The sequence below is a fragment of the Artibeus jamaicensis genome, unplaced genomic scaffold (assembly GCF_021234435.1).
Source record: "Artibeus jamaicensis isolate MK-2021 breed Jamaican fruit bat unplaced genomic scaffold, CSHL_Jam_final contig_2377, whole genome shotgun sequence".
Lineage (NCBI taxonomy): Eukaryota > Metazoa > Chordata > Mammalia > Chiroptera > Phyllostomidae > Artibeus > Artibeus jamaicensis.
The window spans coordinates 205,664-225,727 of NW_026521496.1; the positions used below are offsets into that span (position 1 = coordinate 205,664).

Sequence of the window (20,064 nt, forward strand, 5' to 3'; positions counted from 1 at the left end):
AAAACCACAGAAGCCCTCCTCGGGGCACTTTTTAGGCATCATTGGAGATCTTCTGGCAACAGCTCTGTGGGAAAGTGTAAATAGTTCAATCCACTTTACAGACACCTAATTATTTTTCTTTAAACCAACTCATTTAATTCAGCCTGAATACTCAAGAAATTACACATTTTATGCACTAATTTTTCCTTTAATTATTATTAGAATCTAATATGCATTAGAAAAATGCATGACTCAGACTTAAAAAGCTCATCCATGCATATATAAAATTCCCTCTCATACCATGACCTCATGCACCACTAGCAAATGCATACTGCTCTTTGGAGAACATTGTATTGTGCTGTAGGAATAAACAGAGGAGAAACCTGTTTATATTTGGAGAGATTGGAAAAAGCTTGAAGCAAGGCCAGGAAGCATATGCAATGGACCTGACATTCATGAAGAGGCCATGGCCATGTGGAGCTGAGTTTACTTTGGCTGCAAGGGTGAGAGAAAGCTTCATGGAGGAGGAGGCTGGGTTTTGAGAGACTGTATGATCTTTCACAAGCAGAGATGCAGGTAGAAGAAAAAGCATTCCAGACAGAAGGAACAGAAAGCAGAGAGCACTTATTTGGGGCTGAAAGAGAAGTTGCTTGGTGCTTTTAGCTTGAGGGGTTATGACTGATATGCAGTTGGAAAGTGTCTCTGATACAGCATGCTGCATGAACTGCCAAGGGCCAGCCTCATCCATGGCCTGTTGGAGTCAGAGGAATTGCTGTGTGTTAGAATTCTCTTCTCCTCAAGGAACGTGTATGTGCAGATTCCTTACCTAGGAGTGGAGTGCATACTGGTCATGGCAGATGGGGACAACAGAGTAACAAAGAACCAGGTTGGGAATCAGCATAACTTGGGTCCTAGTCTTAACCATGCCACTTACCAGGTTCACCTCTTTTCCTGATTCCATTTCCTTATCTAGATAATGGGGCCTCAACATATGCAGTCACAGGGTGGTTATGAAGAGTAAGCAAGAGCATGACTAAAGTGACAAGCTGGGTCTTGTCTCATCTTGGGCTCCGGAATACAGTCTAGTGATAGTACTGCCTTGTCCCCCTACCCCCAGCCCTGAGTGCAGCTGGACATGGCTGACAAGGTGACAACAATGAGCCTAAACACTATCAGTTTGGGGAGATGGGCCCAGAGTTACTTATTTCAGGCCTCAGACTTCTCTGCCCCCTGTCCTGGTGTGTTTGAGGTACCAAGTCAGATCAGGGACCAGTGCAATGGTATGGCCTGGCCCTCTGTCCTTCATAAATACAGATGCTTCTGGGCTGCCTTAGCTTGCACATGTGCCAGGAAGATACTGCAGGGGGGGGTTAAGGCCCTCCTAATGCCACCACACCTTGGCTGGTCCCAACCCCCAGCACAATGCTCAGTGCAAAAAAAAATGGTTTAACACCTTTCCATGGTCAAAAACAGCTGCCACTAACACCACACACAGCCTAGGTGTCCACCTGATAAGTAGAAATGGGTGTGAACATTTTGAGAGGACCCCTGGGTTGGTGGACGCACAAGGACCTAGCTGTGAAGCTTTTGGAAGGATTGTTAGCAAAAGAGAGGTCAGAGGAAGAGGAAGAGGAAGAGAGAAGGGGTCTGCATGAGCAGGGTGGCTTGGCCTGTCCTGATTTGCCAGCACACACTTAACTGACACAGTCTCTGCTCCAGGCCCTCTACAGGGCTTACTCAAAGACTCAGATTCTGACCCACCCTTCAAGAAACTCAGAAGCTGCTGGACCAGGGAAGATCCATGAACACATGGAAGATTTCCAACAAGTTCAGGACTAAGTTCAGGACATCTATGTTTGGGAACAAATGAGTGACTCAGACAGCCAGGGCTGAAGGCACCTGGGAGAGGGAGTGAGTCCTGCAGACTGGGAGTGGGTGGGGAGAGGGCTTTCATGGGATGGTAGGGTTTGAAGTCTGAGGAGGTATAGAATTTGGGAACAGTAGGGAGAGATAGTGAGAAGGTCATGAGAAGGACTTTTTGGCAAGAGAAGGACTTTTTGGCAAGCACCCACTGTGTATCTGGTGCCTGCAAGTTAGATGTTTCCATAGCCCACTGTACAGATGAGGAAATGGAGCCTGGAGACGATAAATAACTTTGTAGGTTTACAACAGGTAGAAATGATAGAGTGAGGATTTGAATCTAGATTTCTCTGACTCCAAAGTTGTCCTGGCTTGCTTTATCCTGGAATGGTAAATCTCAAGGATGAGGTAAAGAACAGAATGAGTAGCCCATAGAGTGAATGGGCAGAAGGGTTTATTTCAGAGAATAAAGAAAGAAGGTGACGAGGTCAGATGGGGTGGGTTCTGAGTATTAGCTAGAGAGCATGGACTTAGCACTTTCAACAAAAGATCATGGTAAGGTTCTGAGCAATGGACTGATGCGATTTGGTTTATGTTTATAAACACTCACTCTGGCTACAGTTTAAAGAATAGATTATAAGTTGCAGAGGTAGAAGCAGGGAGCCCAGTGAAGAGGATGTTCACCTTAGTGGCACAGGGGAGGGATATTTGTAGTTGGGGCCACGTGAGGGAAGTGTGGGTAACACTTGAGAAGCTTGTCTGTGAGAGTTTTCAGGAACAACTTACAGGACTCAGCAAAAGGCTAGGGGAGGCAGAGGAAAATGTTAAAGATGTCTAAAGGAATTCTCCATCTACTTCAGATTATAAAGACGGATGTAGTGTAAAACGTACAAAATTTGGAGAGAGATGGACAGGGCTTCAAATCCTGGCTGCCCCATGTACTGGTTGGGTTCATTTTGGCAAGGAGTGTGTAATCCCCAGTGGCAAACAGAGCAGAGAGGCCCAATGACCAAAGATGCTAAAGCAACTACTTGTTGTGGCTATGGGAACACTGGTGACTAGGTGAGGGGAGCTCCAGCTGGAGATGAGGAGGGGGTGGGACTGCAGGGGGGCAGCATAGACAGGGAGGTAAGGACATAAGATACCAGGTATAGATTCCCTTTGTGAGAGGCTCAGTCAAAAAAAGGGAGAGAAGAATGATAAGGTGGAGGTACACAGAGAAAAAGGAAGGGTCTGTGTCTACTGTTCTCTTTCAGTGTTTTTCTACTCAGAACCACTTGAACACATGTGTAGACCCAGTGAGAGAAGCCAATGGGGAACTTGGTCTGCCCTTTCTCATTTCAGTTCAGGTGTCTATAAAGCAGAATGAACTATTTACACCTCCCTACAGGGCTGTTGTCAGATCTGCAATGATGATGATGATGCCTAAAAACTGCCCTGAGGAAGTCTTCTATGGTCCTGGTCAGGCTCAGCTTCTTAACCCGAGTAGTGGGTTCATAGGGGTGTTCAGTTTGTGATCATTCACTCATTCTTTTTTTTTTCACTATTTGTTAGAGATTTATTTTATTTTTTAATTAATTTTATTTAGTTATTTTTCAAGTACAGTTTTTTGTCTATTTCTCCCATCCCAGCCTCCCCTGCCCCTTGCTCCCCACCTCCCTCCCATTTCCACCCCCCTTAGTTCTCGTCCCTGTGTCCTTCATTCACTCATTCTTCAGTCTCTCCCTTTATCCTCTTACTCCCCATACTTGCCAAACACACCTGTTCCTAGTCCACCTTCCACACCTGGTCCTCAGGAATATAATCTGGGGTCTCAAGTCCACAGCCCAGTTGAGTCCAATTCTATTTTGACTTTTAGGATATCCATACACAGTTTAGAACCATATCAAGATGTCATGGTTCTGTCTCTTGTATCCTCTCTAAACATTTTTCAGTCCATGAGGACAATTTTATACCAATCAAGACTCATATTTAGGATCTATCACAAGTAGATAAGAGGGCAAGGGCCAAATATGTCTTAAACCTCTCCTTCAAGATTTTTACCATATTCATAAATATATTTTCCCAAGATGCTTCAATTTTCACCCTTCACATTTGCTCTGGGACCTCTTTTTCACAATTCCTCTTTTCTGGGCTCTGGCAGGACCCCTTGGAGGCCTCCTGCTACATTCTACAATGAGCTACAAAGCCAAGCAAGGATAACACCATCCTGTGACTTCTCTGTGTGATTATCTGTCTCTGCCACTAAGCTAGGCAGCCTGGAAGGCAGTGTTTGCCTCCCTCAGTAGCCTCAGTCTGTTGGCATGAAGGGAACTGTGGGGTTGTTGAGAAGAACTGAAGAGACCCTTGATAGGTGGGAGCCTGGCGAGAGTGGTTCCTAGCAGGGGTGATATCTCAAATATTTAACAGTGTGCCCTTTCCCTTTCTGTCTCTGGCCTTCATACAGAATAACCCAGCTCAAGGGTCACTTCCTCTGAGAAGGTATCTCCTAGCTACACCTGCACCAATGATGCTCTGTGGCTGTGACTATGATAGACAGGTCTCTTGTCTACATTTGCAGGTGTCTGATGACATTAGCGTTGGGCAGTACCAAACTCTACTAAGTAAGTGAAATCACTCAAGGTTGTCCAGCTCTGGCAGAGTTTATTCCAGCAGCCATGGCCCTTCCTCATTCCCAGAGTATTGGAGGTAGAATGAGCTGCTGAGCCAGCAGAGCCTGCCCCATGTCACTTGTCCCACAGGGCTGCAGCACTTATAGTGAGCAGCTGCATGTGCACATGCACGTGTGTGTGAAAGAGAGAGGGAGAGATATTGAGAGTATGTGTGTGGATATACAGTGGGGCTCATGGAAGGAGCCCTTTCATTGGCTGCTGAGGGTCCCCATTCCAGTCTGTGAATCTCTGAGCTGCCGGCTCTGCCCTCCCGTGGGGAAGGCAAAGCAGGCGAGGGAAGGGTGAGTGGAGTGAGGCTTCAGGTGTGTCTGACAGGAAAGAGGCATCCAGCTGTGTTAGCTCCAAGCCTGCAGCCCGGCAGCCTCATGCTTTACCTAGATTTCTGCAAGTCTCTGTCAAGACTGGAGCCCAGAGTCCACTGGCAGCTATCACTTACAGAACTGGATCCATCCCCCAATGGAGCAGGAAGCTGTGTGACTTAGAATTCCTGGGTAGCACATTCCTTCACTGGTCCCTGTCACACTCCTGGATTAGGCTCTGTCATTGGCCCCTCGCTCCTGCAAGCTTCTGCAGACGAGTGAGCTCGCGGCAGCAGAAATGACAGCGTTGAGAGCACAGGCAGCTAGGGACAGTGAGGGCAGGCGAGTCGGATCCCAGAGGGATCCCGTGCTGGCCCCATCTGCAGAGGCATATGAGGTGGGGGCCATGCTCAAGGCTTGCTAGGGTTCTTCTAGAACCTGAGCTGTTCAACCTGAGGAGCACTAAGCAAGGGGGAGGGGAGAGGGAGAGACAGAGAGGAAAGGAGGGAGGGAGAGAGAGAGGGAGGGAGGGAGGGAGGGAGGGAGGAAGGGAGGGAGAGAGAGGGAGAGGAGAGAGAGGCTAAGAAGCTCCTAGCAGGCTGTAGTCCAAGTGAGAGGGTCAGGTCTGGACAATTGTGTGTCAGGGGCACAAGTGGGATTTGGGTGAGCCATGTGTGTGAGAAGCAAAGCTGAGGTGATGTAAGCACCTGGGGAGGAGCACAGGCAGAAGAAGAGGAGGGGGGAGGAGGAGGAGGAGGAGGGGGAGGAGGAAGAGGAGGAGGAGGAAAAGGAGGAGGAGGAGGCGGAGGCGGCAGCGGCGGCTACGGGCGGCTGCCAGTCCAGAACAGAATGATGGGCAACTCTCACCACAAGCAACCGAGGAGTAAGAGCCAAAGCAGGATGCATTCAGCAACAGGTACTCTCTTCCATTCCCTCCTTTTTTCACGACTCCTACAGCCAGGGCCTCCCCAGCTGCAGTCGCGGGGCCCCTGACCCTTGGTGTGACTTGCAGGAGCTGGCAGGGGGCGGGGAGAGAGCCCAAGGGAGATGCGGGTGAACTCCCAGCTCCCCTGCTCCCGCGCCAGCCTGAATTGCATAAGTCCAATATCCCTGAGCTGGTAGGGCTGGCCTCTTGGCCAGCAACCCTGTGCAGCCTCTGGAGGGTGGTTGGAGCGTCAGGGAAGTGAGCAACGTGCTGTGGACTGAAGTTTATTGCTAGGACTGTGCTTTCTGTCTGGATCCAGTAGGCAGAGACCTGGAAACATGCATGGCTTATCCTTTCCGAGTCTCCTTTGTTATTCAAGCCTTCATCTCTCCCAGCCCACTTCCCACCCGCACTGTACACCTACACCTCTCCTGGCTCTACCTCCTATGCTGCATGTACCGAATGAACCAGACGAATCTGTTTCTTGCTGTGTAATGCCCTGCCCCCACCTCCTGCCCCAGCTCTGACAGAGCTCTCCCATACTGCATGGGTGACAGGAGCATGTGGCAGCCTTGAGCTTGTTGCCCTCCTATCCTGGGCGTGCCCTGTTTTGCCCCTTGGCCCTCTCTAAACATGGACTCAAGGGGATGGCATAATGCCCCTCAACAAGCCTTTCCTAGATGCTGACAGTATGGAAATTAGGGACATAGAATCTGGAGACAACTTTTCCTAGCTCGCCTTCCCAGGCAGTGCAAGAGTATGCGGACACAACTTCTCTCTCTCATTCACCACCCTGCCCCCCACCAACCAACTCTTCTTCCTCCTGTCTTTTCCTTGGCCATTGGGAAACACCTTCCACTGCTGCCTCAAATCAGGCCACATGCACAAGGGTACTCTTCCTGCCCTTGTCTATTGATGGTGTGATGGTGCCCCCTCTTTGCCTTTCTCAGCACCCCTCATAGAGAAGCCCATGATTTTGTCTGTGCCTGTTTGGGAGGATCTCATCCACCTTTCAGGTCAGTGTGAATGAAGTGAAAGTTTTATCAAGTTTAATTGAAGTTTACCATAAGAAAGCAACAAATGGATTGGTGTCTTGCCATAAGCGTTGCCGTGCTCAGGCCCAAAGAGCTGCCTCTGTCTTTCTCTGGGGACTTGCTGACCATATAGCCAAGGAAGTTATACAGGGCCAGCCAGTCCCAGGGGCAGCCCCCAATCATGGGTTCACAGGGTGTGTAAGGGAGGGAGGGAGGCTACAGGAAAGTGTCCTGGGATGTGCTAGCAGGCAGGTAACTGCCCCTGGGCCCACCTGCCACAGCAAGGCCTGCTGTGGCTTCCTGAATGAGTGGAATTTGGCCCCTGTGGTGGACTGACCCTGTGGCGAAGGCTCTGGGTGTTGAAGTGTCTTTGGAGTCTTCTGTGGACATGCTCTTCTAAGGCCAGTATTAAATGGATGGCCCAACCACCACCTCATAGCATCCTGCTTCTCTGCCATAGAGCTGGAGGCTTATGACCTTGTCTGCTTCTCTGCCATAGAGCTGGAGGCTTAGGACCTTGCTGGTGTTCAAAGGAGATGCTCTGCACAGCCCAGTACAGGAGCCTGAGGATAACTTTGCACATAACTCCTGGTGATACAGCTCAGGACAGTTACTGGCTGCCATTTCATTTCTTAAAAATGCTCTGCACTTTCTTTTTTTTTAAATTTTATTGAGTTATTTTTCAAGTACAGTTTTTTTGTCTATTTCTCCCATCCCAGCCTCCCCTTGCTCCCCACCTCCCTCCCATTTCCACCCCCCTTAGTTCTCGTCCCTGTGTCCTTCCTATTTGTTCCTCCAAATCCCTCCCCCTTTTTCCCCTTAACTTCCCTTCCCTCTCCCCTCTGGTCACTGTCCCCTTGTTCTCTATTTCAGTGTCTTTGTTTTTTTTTTCTGCTTGCTTGTTTGTTTTGTTGTTTAGCTTCCTGTTAAAGGTGAGATCCTATGGTATTTGTCTTTCAGCACCTGGCCTATTTCACTCAGCATAATGCTTTCCAGTTCCATCCATGCTGTTGCGAAGGATAGGAGCTCCTTCTTTCTCTCTGCTGCATAGAATTCCATTGTGTATATGTACCACGGTTTTTTGATCCATTCATTTACTGATGGGCACCTAGGTTGCTTCCAACTCTTGGCTATAAAAATGCTCTGCACTTTTGCCAAATCTGACCCAAGGTCATCCTGGAGGTAACTGGTCCTGGACCAGCTCTGGCAGCATGATGAGGTGGCCTCATGACCACTGTTCCCTCTCTCCCTTCTGCCTCCTGGCCTTTGTCTTCCCCTAACACTGCACTGCTCACTCACCATCTCTAGGGAGTCCCAGAAGCCTTAGATTAACACTCACCCCTACAGGCTATGTATAGAAAGACTGGTTAACTTTTCAGTCCCAGGCTACCCACAGACTGGTCAAGGAGAGGAGACAAGCACAGGAAAGTCAGCTAATGGTCTAAGAGAGAAGGTGAGGTCTCCAGCAAAGTTCATGGAACAGGAAAGCATCTTTTCTGTTGTGTGGCCTTACTCACAAATGTCCTTTCCTTAGAGCTCCATTTTGGGCACTTGTGCCCTCTCACTCAACACCCTCTCTCCTGGTGGTCAAGGCCACACCCAGAGTCTGCTTCTATATACCTGGCCTCCAAATGTCTGTCTCCAGCTGAGACTACTGAGTCAACTGCTCCATCTCCACCTGATGGTCCCACAGGGACCTCATTCCTAGCTAAGCACATCTTGTTCCATCCTCCACCTCTCTAGAAAAGCTCTCCTTTCTCTCTTCCATTTTCTGTTGGAGAGACATCATCTCTCCAGTAACCCAAACTAGAAACCTAGGGGTCATCCTCTGCTTTTTTCCCCTCACCTCATGCTTACAATTTTCAGTCATCCACCCATCCATCCATTCATCCAACAAGTATTTATTGTTAAGTCTTCTTCTGAGACTTGGCAGACTGTCCTTTTGTCCTCCTGTCAATGCCTGAGTCTAGATTTTTGTTAACTCTGGCTCCCTGCCTCCACCTTTGCCCTCCTTTTGACCATGCCTAGCACAGGCATCAGAGTGGCCTGCCCCTGCACTCCCGTGCTGTGAAATCAAGCCTTGTTAATTTGGGGAAGGAAGATTGGGATTGTTCCCAAAGTGTGTCCTGCTTGTCCCAGGACATACTTTGACTGTTTTCAGGCATTGTCATTATTTATGGTTGTTATTACATGTTTATCTCCACTAGTAAAATGTGAGCTTTTTTTTTTTTAGGTCAAAGGCTAAAACTTATTTAACCAAAGGTGGTAAAAAGCCATTGAGCAGGACTTGGAAGGCTTTGGTTCAGATCTCACTTGTCCATGAATGAGCAGGGTGATTGATCTTAGACAAGTCACTCTCCCCTACTACTTCCATCTTTCACCTATAAAAAGCTACAAGTCCTTAGAGGTGATCTTTACTACACACACCCCAGGGTTGTTGGAAAGATGTGGTATGAGATAGGTAGGAAAGATTTGCAAGCAAAAGAAGAATGATTACGATTGCAGATGGAGGGAACACCATGAGTCTTGCCCTGAGAATAGAACCAGAAATGAGCCCAGCATGTATAGGGGGACCACAGGTAGCACCAGGCTGAGGTGTTCCCAGCAGCTAGTACAGTTGCACAGTGGCTGGGAGTGGGCGTGGAATGGGGTAGCAGTAAGATAGTCACAGCATGTGGAAATCCAACATAACCTTAGAGTATAGGTTGCTTTGACACTGGAAAGCTTTGTCTGTCAAGATCACAAGTTGGAATTGATTTCTTCCCAACTTTCCCACTCCCTTTCACCTCTTGAATAACTATAGTCTTGTTACTTTGTGGATCTGTATAGGTTGGGGAAGATATGTACTTGAACCATCCTGACTACACAGCATGTACATGGCTGTGCATACAAGAAGCATCAATTTGAATTACGGTCCTGCAGAGGAGGAAAAGGGAATCAATATGACACACCTATTGTCTGCCATACTCTCCATCCACAACTTCACTTAACCCTCAAAACAACGTCCAGGCAGAAATAGTTGAAGGCATTTTACAGATGAGAAAACTGAGACTCAAGTGTAGAGCTGCGTCATGGTCTGATAACCAGGAAATTGCAGAGCTCGGATTTGAGCCCAAGTCTGTCTGACCATTAAGCTTGCATCTATTGTATCTTTCCATGTGCTTCTCAGTATCTTTGCATCTGTGGCAGGAGTTAGTAACCCTGGACACTGGGTGTGGTAAAAGGAGGATTCTGAGGCTGTTCTGGAAGGGTCCACAAATCTCTGTAGCAACCAGGACTGTAATTCTCAGCCTTAGAGAAGTCCCACTATATGTCTCCTTGATGGCACATGTGCGTTGAACTCATTGGAGGTCCTGTGTTGAGTCCAGAAGCTACAGCTGAGGATTCCTAAGCTAGCAGGATAGTAGGAGGATTCTGAAATTTAGGCCTAAACCAGATGCTGAGATGGGCTTCAGATTCAAGGAGAATTGGTATCATGCTGCTCTCCAGTTGTCCCCCACCACCCCAAGTAACCACACCACCACTGTGAGCAAGGTCACCTATATCTTCAGATGAAAATGAGTGCACTATTCTCTTCTCTGTGCCTAAACAAAATGAAGAAATCAGCTCATCGTTTTTGCAAGGCATTTTGTAGTTGACCTGTCTTTATTGTATTGACAAGTTTATTAAATTCTCACAATCCTTGATTTCCATATGCTAGATGTTAAAGTGGCAGAGACTTATACAGGAGTCAAGTGACCCCTATTCCCTGGGGACCTTCTCCTGAAAGAAATATTTCCTAATCTAACTTCATGAGCCCAGTGAAAAGTATGGCAGAAGCTGAAACTCTAGACCACCAAACAAAATAATTCCTGGCACTCCTCACCTCCCACACTGAGAGATGTGTTGGAAGTAAAGGTATGGGCCCTGGGGCTTGAGGCCAATCATAATACTCCCACGGTCCCTGGGCCAGAGCTAGAAGGAAGCAAAAAGTGAATATAAAATAGTACAATGGCCATCCTAATATCCAATAACAGGGAAATGTCTGAGGAAATCTGATGTATCCCACCTCACTAAAGTATGGTAGAACCACTAAAGAGCTAATTATGAAGACTGTTGAGCAACATGGACAATGTGTATAATAAAGTATAACATATGAAAGGCATGAAACAAAAGCATACCTATGCTGAGCTTTAGAAACCCTATCAAAAGTATGTCTGCATATGAGCAAAAACTGAAAGGGAATTGCGGAAAAAGCAAAACTTGATTTATTGTGGGTGGCAGGCTTGTTGGTGAATTTTTTCTTTCCCTTAGACTTCCATTAATGTCATTATAATATTGTTTGTGCAATGAAAAATAAAAGCCATTAACACATAGAACAATTACAGTGGCAAATCATTCTGTCAAGCCGAGAGACCAAATCATATCATTTCCCTGAGCCAGCAAACACACTTGAAAGACATAAATGCAAAAGTAGAAGCAACTGCAGGGAATGAGACTTGTGGGTTTTATGTGGGCAGCCTCAGGTTTGAATCCAAGCTCTGACCCTCACTTTGGTTCTTTGAGGAAAGTTATTTCACCATTGTATCCTCAGTTTCTTCAGCTGCAATGTAAGAATAATAGTAATCACCACCACCACCTTACAGGGCTGTGATAAGGAGCAAATGATGTGGGAGGAGAGTTTCAAGGGCTTTGTGGGGTATAAAATGTTGCATACTAAAACGGCTTATCAGGGGATATATACAAATGCTTTTAAACCAAAATATTAGGTAATTTTGCCACTGTCCCATAGCAGTTAACAGCGAAGCCAGCCTGGGTATGTGCTTCTGGATGGGTTCAGGTGGCAACCACCTTGTCTCCTATGAGTGCTAGGTACCATTAAAATTTGCTTAAGCAAGTGAAGTTTTCTGGTTTTTCCCGTGATTAAGGAATAATTGGGAAAATGTTGTGTTTTTTTTCTCCTCCTCTAAAATGCTTAAGTTCATGGTGAGAAGATTAGAATAATTGATAAAGGACACAAAGAAGACTGCCCCAGCTGCTTGGTTTTTCAGCCAGACTTAGCCACTTACTAGCTGCATGACCTTAGACAAGTGACCTAAACTCCGGAGCCTCTGCTGCCAGCTTGGTGTGCTGGGATGAACAGTGCCTACCTCAGAGGGTGGTTGTAAGGATGACATGAAGTGCTGCATGTGAAACATGTGGCGGGTAGTAAGCAAGGAGCACGGTGTGCTGTCGTTATTGCTGCTTCTAAGTGGCAGAGAGGGAGAGTGTCTGGGGAGTTACAATCCAGGGCTTCTCAACAGGTGCCGAGAAGGGTGTGGAAGGGGTCTTCAGGGAGCGCAGTGTGTGTATGAGGGGAGACCCCCAAAACCCGGAATTTATTTGTAAAAAATTTGTACTTACTCTGACATGTTTAAACTTCAGTCACATTCAAACTACTCTCCATTTAATGCAATACACCTATCAAGACATTTTTTTCTATGGCTTAAAACAGTTTTTGAACTCATCAATTTCCTTGATGCCTTTTAGTGCTTCTTCCATTTTCTGTTTCACCTCTTCCACATCAGCAAACATTTCCCTTTAAGGACTTTTTTATTCAAGGAAACAAAAACAAAGTCACTGGAGGTGAAATCGGGTGAATAGGGAGGGTGGGGCATAGGGATCAATGCCATTTTTGGTTAAAACTGCTGAACACTCAGTGCGGTGTGGGCAGGTGTGCTTGTAAATTACCCATCATGAAATGGGCAAACGTGGTCAAAGAGTCTTCAAAAAATTTCACTGAAACTGAGCACAGTCTCTCACAATGCCAGCTGGTGAACTGATACAGATGGGTTCCTAGAACACTCACCTAGTGGGGGAAACCTGTACTATCAGGGACTTGCCCTCCAGAACATAATTCCGGGTTTTGGGGGATTCGCCTCATATATTATTATTTTTGCATGCCAACATTACACAGCAGACTTCTTGTCTATCATTTTGCAAAATTGGACAAGCATGGTCCATCCATGCTTCAGGTATTTTAATAAAGGTGAAATGTCCACTTGTCCTCAACAAACTTTCATTTTATTAACCCATAGAAGTGAGGTGATGTGCCCCAAGGTCACCCATCCTCACAGAATAATGTGGGCCAGAATCCAGCTGTTCTATCCTGCCATTGCACGTGCACACACACACACACACACACACACACACTGCTCAAGACTTGTACTCATGTCCTCTGGAATTTCTTTATCACCTTGGTGAAGACATTCTGCATCACATACATGGTCCTGTCCACATGACCATTATCAGACTTGGAGAAACCAAGACTTTGACATTGAGAAGAGGCAAAAATGATGCATGAGATGACAAGGAAAGATGTCCCTGGTGGGAGTCCTGCACACTGACAGATCAGCTCTGCATCACCCCCAGGCAGTACTTCCAAACATGCTAGTCTAATGTGGCCTCCTAACTGTCATCTGCAGCCCTGTGGAGTAAATGGTTTTTGATGAAACCTTCATCTCTCTCAACAGCACATCTTCTATTTGGAAAGTCCATCTCCTGGTAAATTCTCCAAGAGCATATGTGAAGGGGTATGAGGTCTGAGAAGCAGGATGAGGCTTCCAGTTGCTCCCTGCCACCTGGGTGGACTGTGTACTCTGAGTTGTTTCTGGCATTGGAGAGGGTGGCCCAGAGCCACTTCCATGATTTCCTTTTATGGAACTTGTAGACCTGGAGGTAGAGGTGGGGGGTGCTGTTTAGGCTTTAGGCTTGTCTCAGAGAAGATGTGCATTCTCCTGTGCCACACAGGACATAAAACGCCCATGCCATTTCTAGCACACTGCTCCTTTGAAATATTCTGACCCAGCCTGAGACCTTGCTCCTGCTTCAGAGACCTGTCTTTGGAGACCTGGCTTTGAGGGCTTAGCTCCTCACACTTCTGTCCTGGCTTTCACTGCTGAACATTGATGTTGTACCTTCTTTCTTCCCAGATTCTTGACTACCCCACCTCTGCACCATGACTGTCTACCTAGACATCTGCTCCAACTTTTGGTTCTGTCACAAGCCCTCTCCTATTCTTTCGGTGCTGCAAGTCCTGGTTTGGGGGATGGGAGCTGTCTGCTCGGGAAAGAGCAAAATTGGAAAGGTTGAGGTCTCTTTGGGTGGCCACCCAAGCTGGAATCTTAATCTCCAGAGCCCAAAATCACACTGCTAGTTCTGAAGATGAAGCCAGCCCACAATCCCACCATCATTAGACTTCTAATTCCCCAGACATGAAGTCTGTGTTGTGGAAGCTGACACATACCAACCACTTCCCCACCATGAGACAACAGTTTGTCCCAACTCCAGCCAAGATAACTCAAAATTCGAGTTGGAGAAACAATAGATAAATATTGGCTGAGACTCTAAAGATATTTATTTATTTGTTTGTTTGTTTATATTTATTTATAGGAAGAGAGAGAAACATCAACACACAATATGATGTGACCTGGGCACGTGCCTCAATCAGGAATGCAACTGGTGACCCCTCCATTTACAGGACAAAGCCCAACCCACTGAACCACACAGGTCAGGGTTTGGCTGAGACTCTAATTCAAGTCTTTCCATCCCAAGCAATGTAGCTCTGGATATACACAGTGACAGTTTCTGTCACAGCAATAGCAGCCAGCTTCAGCCCACAGGGACCCAGGTGAGAAGTGGCTTTTCAGGTGATATTAGACTTGGGCCTGTCAGGCCAGGGTTGATGGCTGATGGGAGACCAAGTCAATGGCCGGACCAACAATGTTTTTTTGTTTTTTTAAATATAGCCCATTTTACCCACCTTTGGTTATTTTTTTAAGGCAAATTCTTAGACCCTGATTAAAGTGTGATACAGTGCCCTGACCAGTGTGGCTCAGTTGGTTGCGTATGGCCTCCCAAACCAAAAGGTCACCAGTTTGATGCCCTGCATTGTAGTTTTAGTCCCCAGTTGGAGCACGGGCAAGAGGCAAGCAATTGATGTTTCTCTCTCAAATTGATGTTTCTCTCTCACATTCATGTTTCTCTCCTTCTCTTTCTTCTCCCTTCCCTTATCTCTAAAAAAGTAAAATAAAATCAGGTGGATTCTTTTAGAAAAAAAAGTGTGATATGATTCTTCCACTAGAGTCTTTGCATACTTATATTATTGAGAGCAAGTTGTACTTACACTATTTTATCCTGGTTGTTAATTTACTGCTATATTATAATCATTTTTAAGTTTTCAATTACAGTTAACATTCAGTATTATTTTATATTAGTTTCAGGTGTACAGCATAGTGGTTAAACATTTATATAACTTACAAAGTGAGCTGCACAATAATTCTAGTACACACCTGGTACCATACAATTATTACAATATTGTTGACTATATTCCCTGTGCATCCCTGTGACTATTCTGAAACTACCAATTTCTACTTCTTAATTCCTTGACCTTTTTCACCCACCCCCCATACCCCCTCCAATGTGGCAATGGCCAGTGTATTCTCAGTATCTCTGAGTCTGTTTCCATTTTGTTTATTTGTTTATTTTGTTCTTTATATTCCACATATGAGTGAAATCATATGGTATTTGTCTTTCTCTGACTGACTTATTTCACTTAGCATAATGTTCTCAAGGTCCATCCATGCTGTTGCAAAAGGTCAGATTTCCTTCTGTTAATAACCGAGTAGTATTCCATCGTGTAAATGTCCCATAGTTGTTTTATCCACTCATCTACTGATGGGCACTTAGGTGGCTCAGCTATTGTAAATAATGCCGCAGTGAATATAAGAGTGTGTATATCTTTTGAACCAGTGTTTTAGATTTCTTTGGATAAATACCTGTAAGTGGATATGCTGGGTCATAAGGCAGTTCTATTTTTAATTTTTTAAGGAAACTCCACACCATTTTCCATAGTGGCTGCACCAATCTGCATTCCCACCAACAGTGCACAAGGGTTCCCTTTTCTCCACATCCTCACCAGCAGTTGTTAGGACCACCACCAGTTTTGAAGGGAAGTCCTCCTGAGCATTAGCCATAAGTCCAGTAGAAGGGCCACTAGAAGACACAGGCCAGTCCCAGCATAGCTCATATCAAGCTAGGCAGCACTCTGAGCACTTTGCAGATATTTACTCACTTGATCCACACAACAGCTTTATGGTATAGGTACTTTTATTATCTACTAAAGGTCATACATCGATGAGAAACTGTAAATTATGTGAATAATCTATAGATTAGAACCTGAGGTTTAGTGAGTTTAAGCCACTTGCCCATGAGCACACACGTGAGACCAGACACTAGGGGCCCCGGGTCTGTCTTTGCCATTGTGCTGACCTGCAAACGTGAGGGAGCTAAGACAGTTGGGCCACCTTTGTCCTCCATCTACCAGCTGGGCTAAGACTGGACATTCAGTCTCTAACAAGAATTAGTGTCATGGTTCTCAACCTGGGGATATTTAGAACACTGTCAATGTCTGGATCCCGCTTCTGAGAAATTCTGGTTTAATTGGTCTGAGATGAAATTCAGCCAGCAGGGTGTATGGAAGGTACGGTGATCAAAACCTCCTCCATTTAAAAGCACATAGAATCAGCCCCATCCTGACAACACTGAACTCCTAGTCACAGTTCTGCCTCTCCCTCCAGCCATGGCTCTTATCTCTTTCCTCTGTAACCACAGCCAGATTTCCTGAAAGGTGTCTCCACTCCCCTCCCATTTCCCTTCTTAACCTGCTGTGGTCTGGGTTCTGGAAAGCAGGTCTAGTGTCTGGGAAGCTGATCTAGCTAAGTTTAACCTCTCGGTGTTGCCACAGAGAGTGTTCACTGCTTGAGCCTCAGCCTTCTTAAAGTCTTGAATGCAGTTGATGTCAACCAGGCACTGTTCTTAGAAGACACCCCTCTCATACCACCATGCAATCTCCTTGTCTGGAAATTTCACCTCTGTCTTTTAGAAGGCTTTTTCTAGCAAACCATACAAGTCTGTTGTGAAGGTGGGGCTTCCAGAGACCCACAACCCTGTCCTGTCCTCAAAGAGTTGAATGTGGTCAGTACTAGAGGTGTACAGAACCCTCGAGGCAATAGGGTAGCTCCTCCAGGGGAGGCTCCCAACTCCTTCCCTCAAGCTGTTTCCCTGTCTCTCAGCATCTCCAGAGGGGAGTGAATGGAGAAAGAATAAAGCTTCAGTAGGGCTCTTTTTACTGGTGAGCAAGAACCCACCATGCCTCTCTTCCAGTTAGAAGATGGTCACTGGGACAAGGCACAGCCCTTCTGGCTGCACTCATTTTGCCAGTATGGTCATGGAGTCCTTTTGTAAGGAGCTTCTGGTACATGTGACTTTTTTTCCTGGGCCCTTGGCCTTCTGAACACACAGAAATTAATTTGAACAAGGTATATTATAAATGTTTTAAAGCCATCAATTCTCTAATGCTTTGTGCCCTAGGAAATCGGCTTTTCTAAAATCTGTAATATGCTGGTGGGTGAAGGTGGGAGAAGCAGTGAGGAAGGTGGGCAGGCAAGCCAGGCTGGGTTCCAAATATCACTATTCTTGTGGTGTTGGACCCCGGGAAACTGTTTCCGTCTCCGAGACTCAGTTTCCTCCCTTGTTATTGTCATTGTTAGCTCCTCGATCTGTGGTAAGGATGCTGAGAAATGACTTCTGTGTGGTGTTGGCATGACCTCTGCCACAGTAAGTACTTACTAGGAGTTGGGGAAACTGAACTAAATTGCATTCAACCATAGTGTACCAACTCATTTCAGACCAAGAGAGAAAGTGTGTGTGTGTGCAAGAGAGACTTGCAAAAAACAAAGCCTATCTCTGTGCACGTCTCTCCTCTGGGAAGGAAGGGGCCCATGCAGTGACAATAGACCAGGGGCGCTGACTCAGACAGCCAGTTCCTGCTCATTTCCCGTTGCTGCAGGACAGCAGTAGGGCGGGAGGTCAGCCCTCTGTGGGGTCTGACTTGGGCCTCTGGCTGAGAACATTACCCAGAGAGAGACCAGACCAACTCAAACAGCTCCCCTCACTGGTCTGCTGTGACAGGACCCACTGGACTTGTGTGGCTGCAAGCAGGCAGTGGGGGCGGAAACAAGTGTGAAAGAAAAGAGAGGAAACTCACTTTTTGAATTCTGCCTCACTTTGCCTGGGCAGCCCAGGAACAACTTTGCGGGGCAACAGAGCATGTGACCAGTGGGGCCAAACTGACCCAGACAGGACGCTGGGAAACAGGCATCGGGAAGTGTGCCTGGGCGTCCACTGAGGAGCCTGGGGAAGGGGTTCAGAACAACGTGGAGCCCATCAGCTCCCTGCCCACAGTGTGGGCCCACCACACATTTTTCTCTTGCATGAAAATTTGCTGAATGTGGAGTCTTGGCCATCCACACCACTAGAATGGAAAGAGCCGAGTCTATGACCCTCTTCTGGAGCCTGGGAGGTGAGTCTTCAGGGAAGGAGGGTTGCTTGCTCAGCAGAGAAAAGAAGGGAAGGAATTGGGGTCTGTTGAAGAGGAGGATGTGTTTTCTGCTCTCAGAGTTTTCCTGAGGCAGCTTGGGCCACTTTTGGGGGGAACAGGTACCCCAGTACTAGAGGTATGTGAAGCAGGGCAGGCTGGCTACTTGGTAGAAGCTATGAAAAGAATTCAAAATTGGGTGGCTCTGGGGGAGGAATGTGTGGATGTGATCACAACCCAACCCTGATAAGCTGGGATTCTAGAGATGATAAAAGTGAACAAGGGAGTGTGTGTGTGTGTGTGTGTGTGTGTGTGTGTGTGTGTGTGTAAGAAATACTATATCTCTTATTTTCAATAAATTGACTTATCATGCCTTCTGAGGTCTTGTCCTATGGATGGTGGAAAATACTGTCTGCCAATCTTAGTGTTTACACACTTCCTGGACTCCTGCTAAAATGCTGGGGGTTTAGACTTTTGTTTTTGTTTTTGCAATACTGAAGCATAGAGGCAGGGAGGAGCAGGGAAGAGGTGCCTATCACTGTCCGCACAGGTCTTTATCAAGGGACCAAGTGCCTTGTAATTGAAATTCAAGCCAGACCTGCTGACAGTAGGGTAGAATCAAGTTTAGGATCCCTGGCCACACCAGGACCCCTCTCTGGCTCATGTGAAGATGATAGCAGGGGTAGGGGGAAGACACTGCAGTTGCATGCCCCAGAAAATGTACTGGAAGCTACAATTAAGGCTGCAGAGTTAGCTAGTAAGACCATGAGTCCATGCCATGTCTCTGGAGTTCTGGTTGATCCATTGCTGCAGGAGTAGGCTCAAAAGGAGTTTATGAGCTTAGTAGTTGAAAACCAGAGCGACGGGACTGAGAATTGAATACTGTGAGGACCACATGCTATTTGGCATGGAGAAGAATCAGAGGAATGTGGTCTTTGGTGTTCTAGTCTTCCAGGGGCTGTCACAGGATGAAGGGAGTAGATGGGGTCTGAAGGGGGCTCAGGCAGCAGAGCTGGGGCCTATAGACAAGAAGAAACTTCCTAAAAGACTTGCCAAGGGAGTGAGGGGTCTGGCTGTCTTTGGGCAAGTTGTCTTTTTTTTTTTTTTACAGTCATGGGGCAAGTCCTTCAAAAGACCAGGGCAAGAGAGGGAGGAGGTGCCATCTTCACCTGGGATGCAGGCCTGGCCCACCTTGCAGTCAGTTTCCTCCTTCCACCTCCACAGCTAGCACCCTGGCTTGGTACCCCCATCACTCTCCCTCTGATTGGGCTCCCTGCTCCCACTCTGGCTCTCTCAAGCCCATTCTGCACTCTTCAGCCAAAGCATGACTTTAAAAAACATACCTGGCAGTTCAAAATCCTCCAATGGCTGCCTACTACTCACTGGTGAAAGTCAAGGTTTCTTTCACTCCTTTATCACCTCCTTCCTACTCTATAAAGACAGAGCACAGACAAGATCTTCTCTCACTGTAACACAGCTCTGACATTTCACAAATATATGTCCTAGACAACTGGAAAGGGCTATATTTAACCTTCTGCCTGCTAGCTTTTAATGAAGGGACTTGCTTCAGGCACTGCCTTCTAATGCCGCAGGAGACCTGAGCCTTTTGTTTGTTCTCTCCCAGGCCAAAGCTGGCCTCTCTCTCCAGCAGTATGGTGCCAGCTGCTTGGCCTGCCCTCTGTCTTTAGGTGAAGGAGGTCCCCATCCCACCCCCTGCAACATGCTTCCTCAAGCTTTCTTATCTGCAAATACTTGAAAGCCTCCTTTATGAACCCCATAGCTGGATAAGTGGGACAGCCAGGTGAGCCCAAGAATAGGACAGAGCTCAGGGCTGGGAAGTGCTGGCTGTGAATCTGGGCTGGCAGTGGGGGTGGGTAGGAGAGAAGAAAATGTATTGGCA

The 20,064-nt window shown here is 46.8% G+C and overlaps 1 protein-coding gene across 3 annotated transcripts in view; it reads left to right on the forward strand.

The window, feature by feature from the left end:
* The first annotated feature begins 5,666 nt into the window (after positions 1-5,666).
* Positions 5,667-20,064, forward strand: part of NHSL2 (NHS like 2) — a 77,961-nt gene continuing 63,563 nt past the window's right edge. The window contains exon 1 of one of the 3 annotated variants that reach the window (XM_037145445.2): positions 5,667-5,726. In XM_037145445.2, the coding sequence (XP_037001340.2) occupies positions 5,711-5,726 (16 nt within the window). In that variant the 5' untranslated portion in view covers positions 5,667-5,710. Of the gene's footprint in view, positions 5,727-17,489; positions 18,150-20,064 lie in introns of those variants that run through there. The other 2 variants (XM_053662304.1, XM_037145446.2) reach the window with 2 other exon arrangements.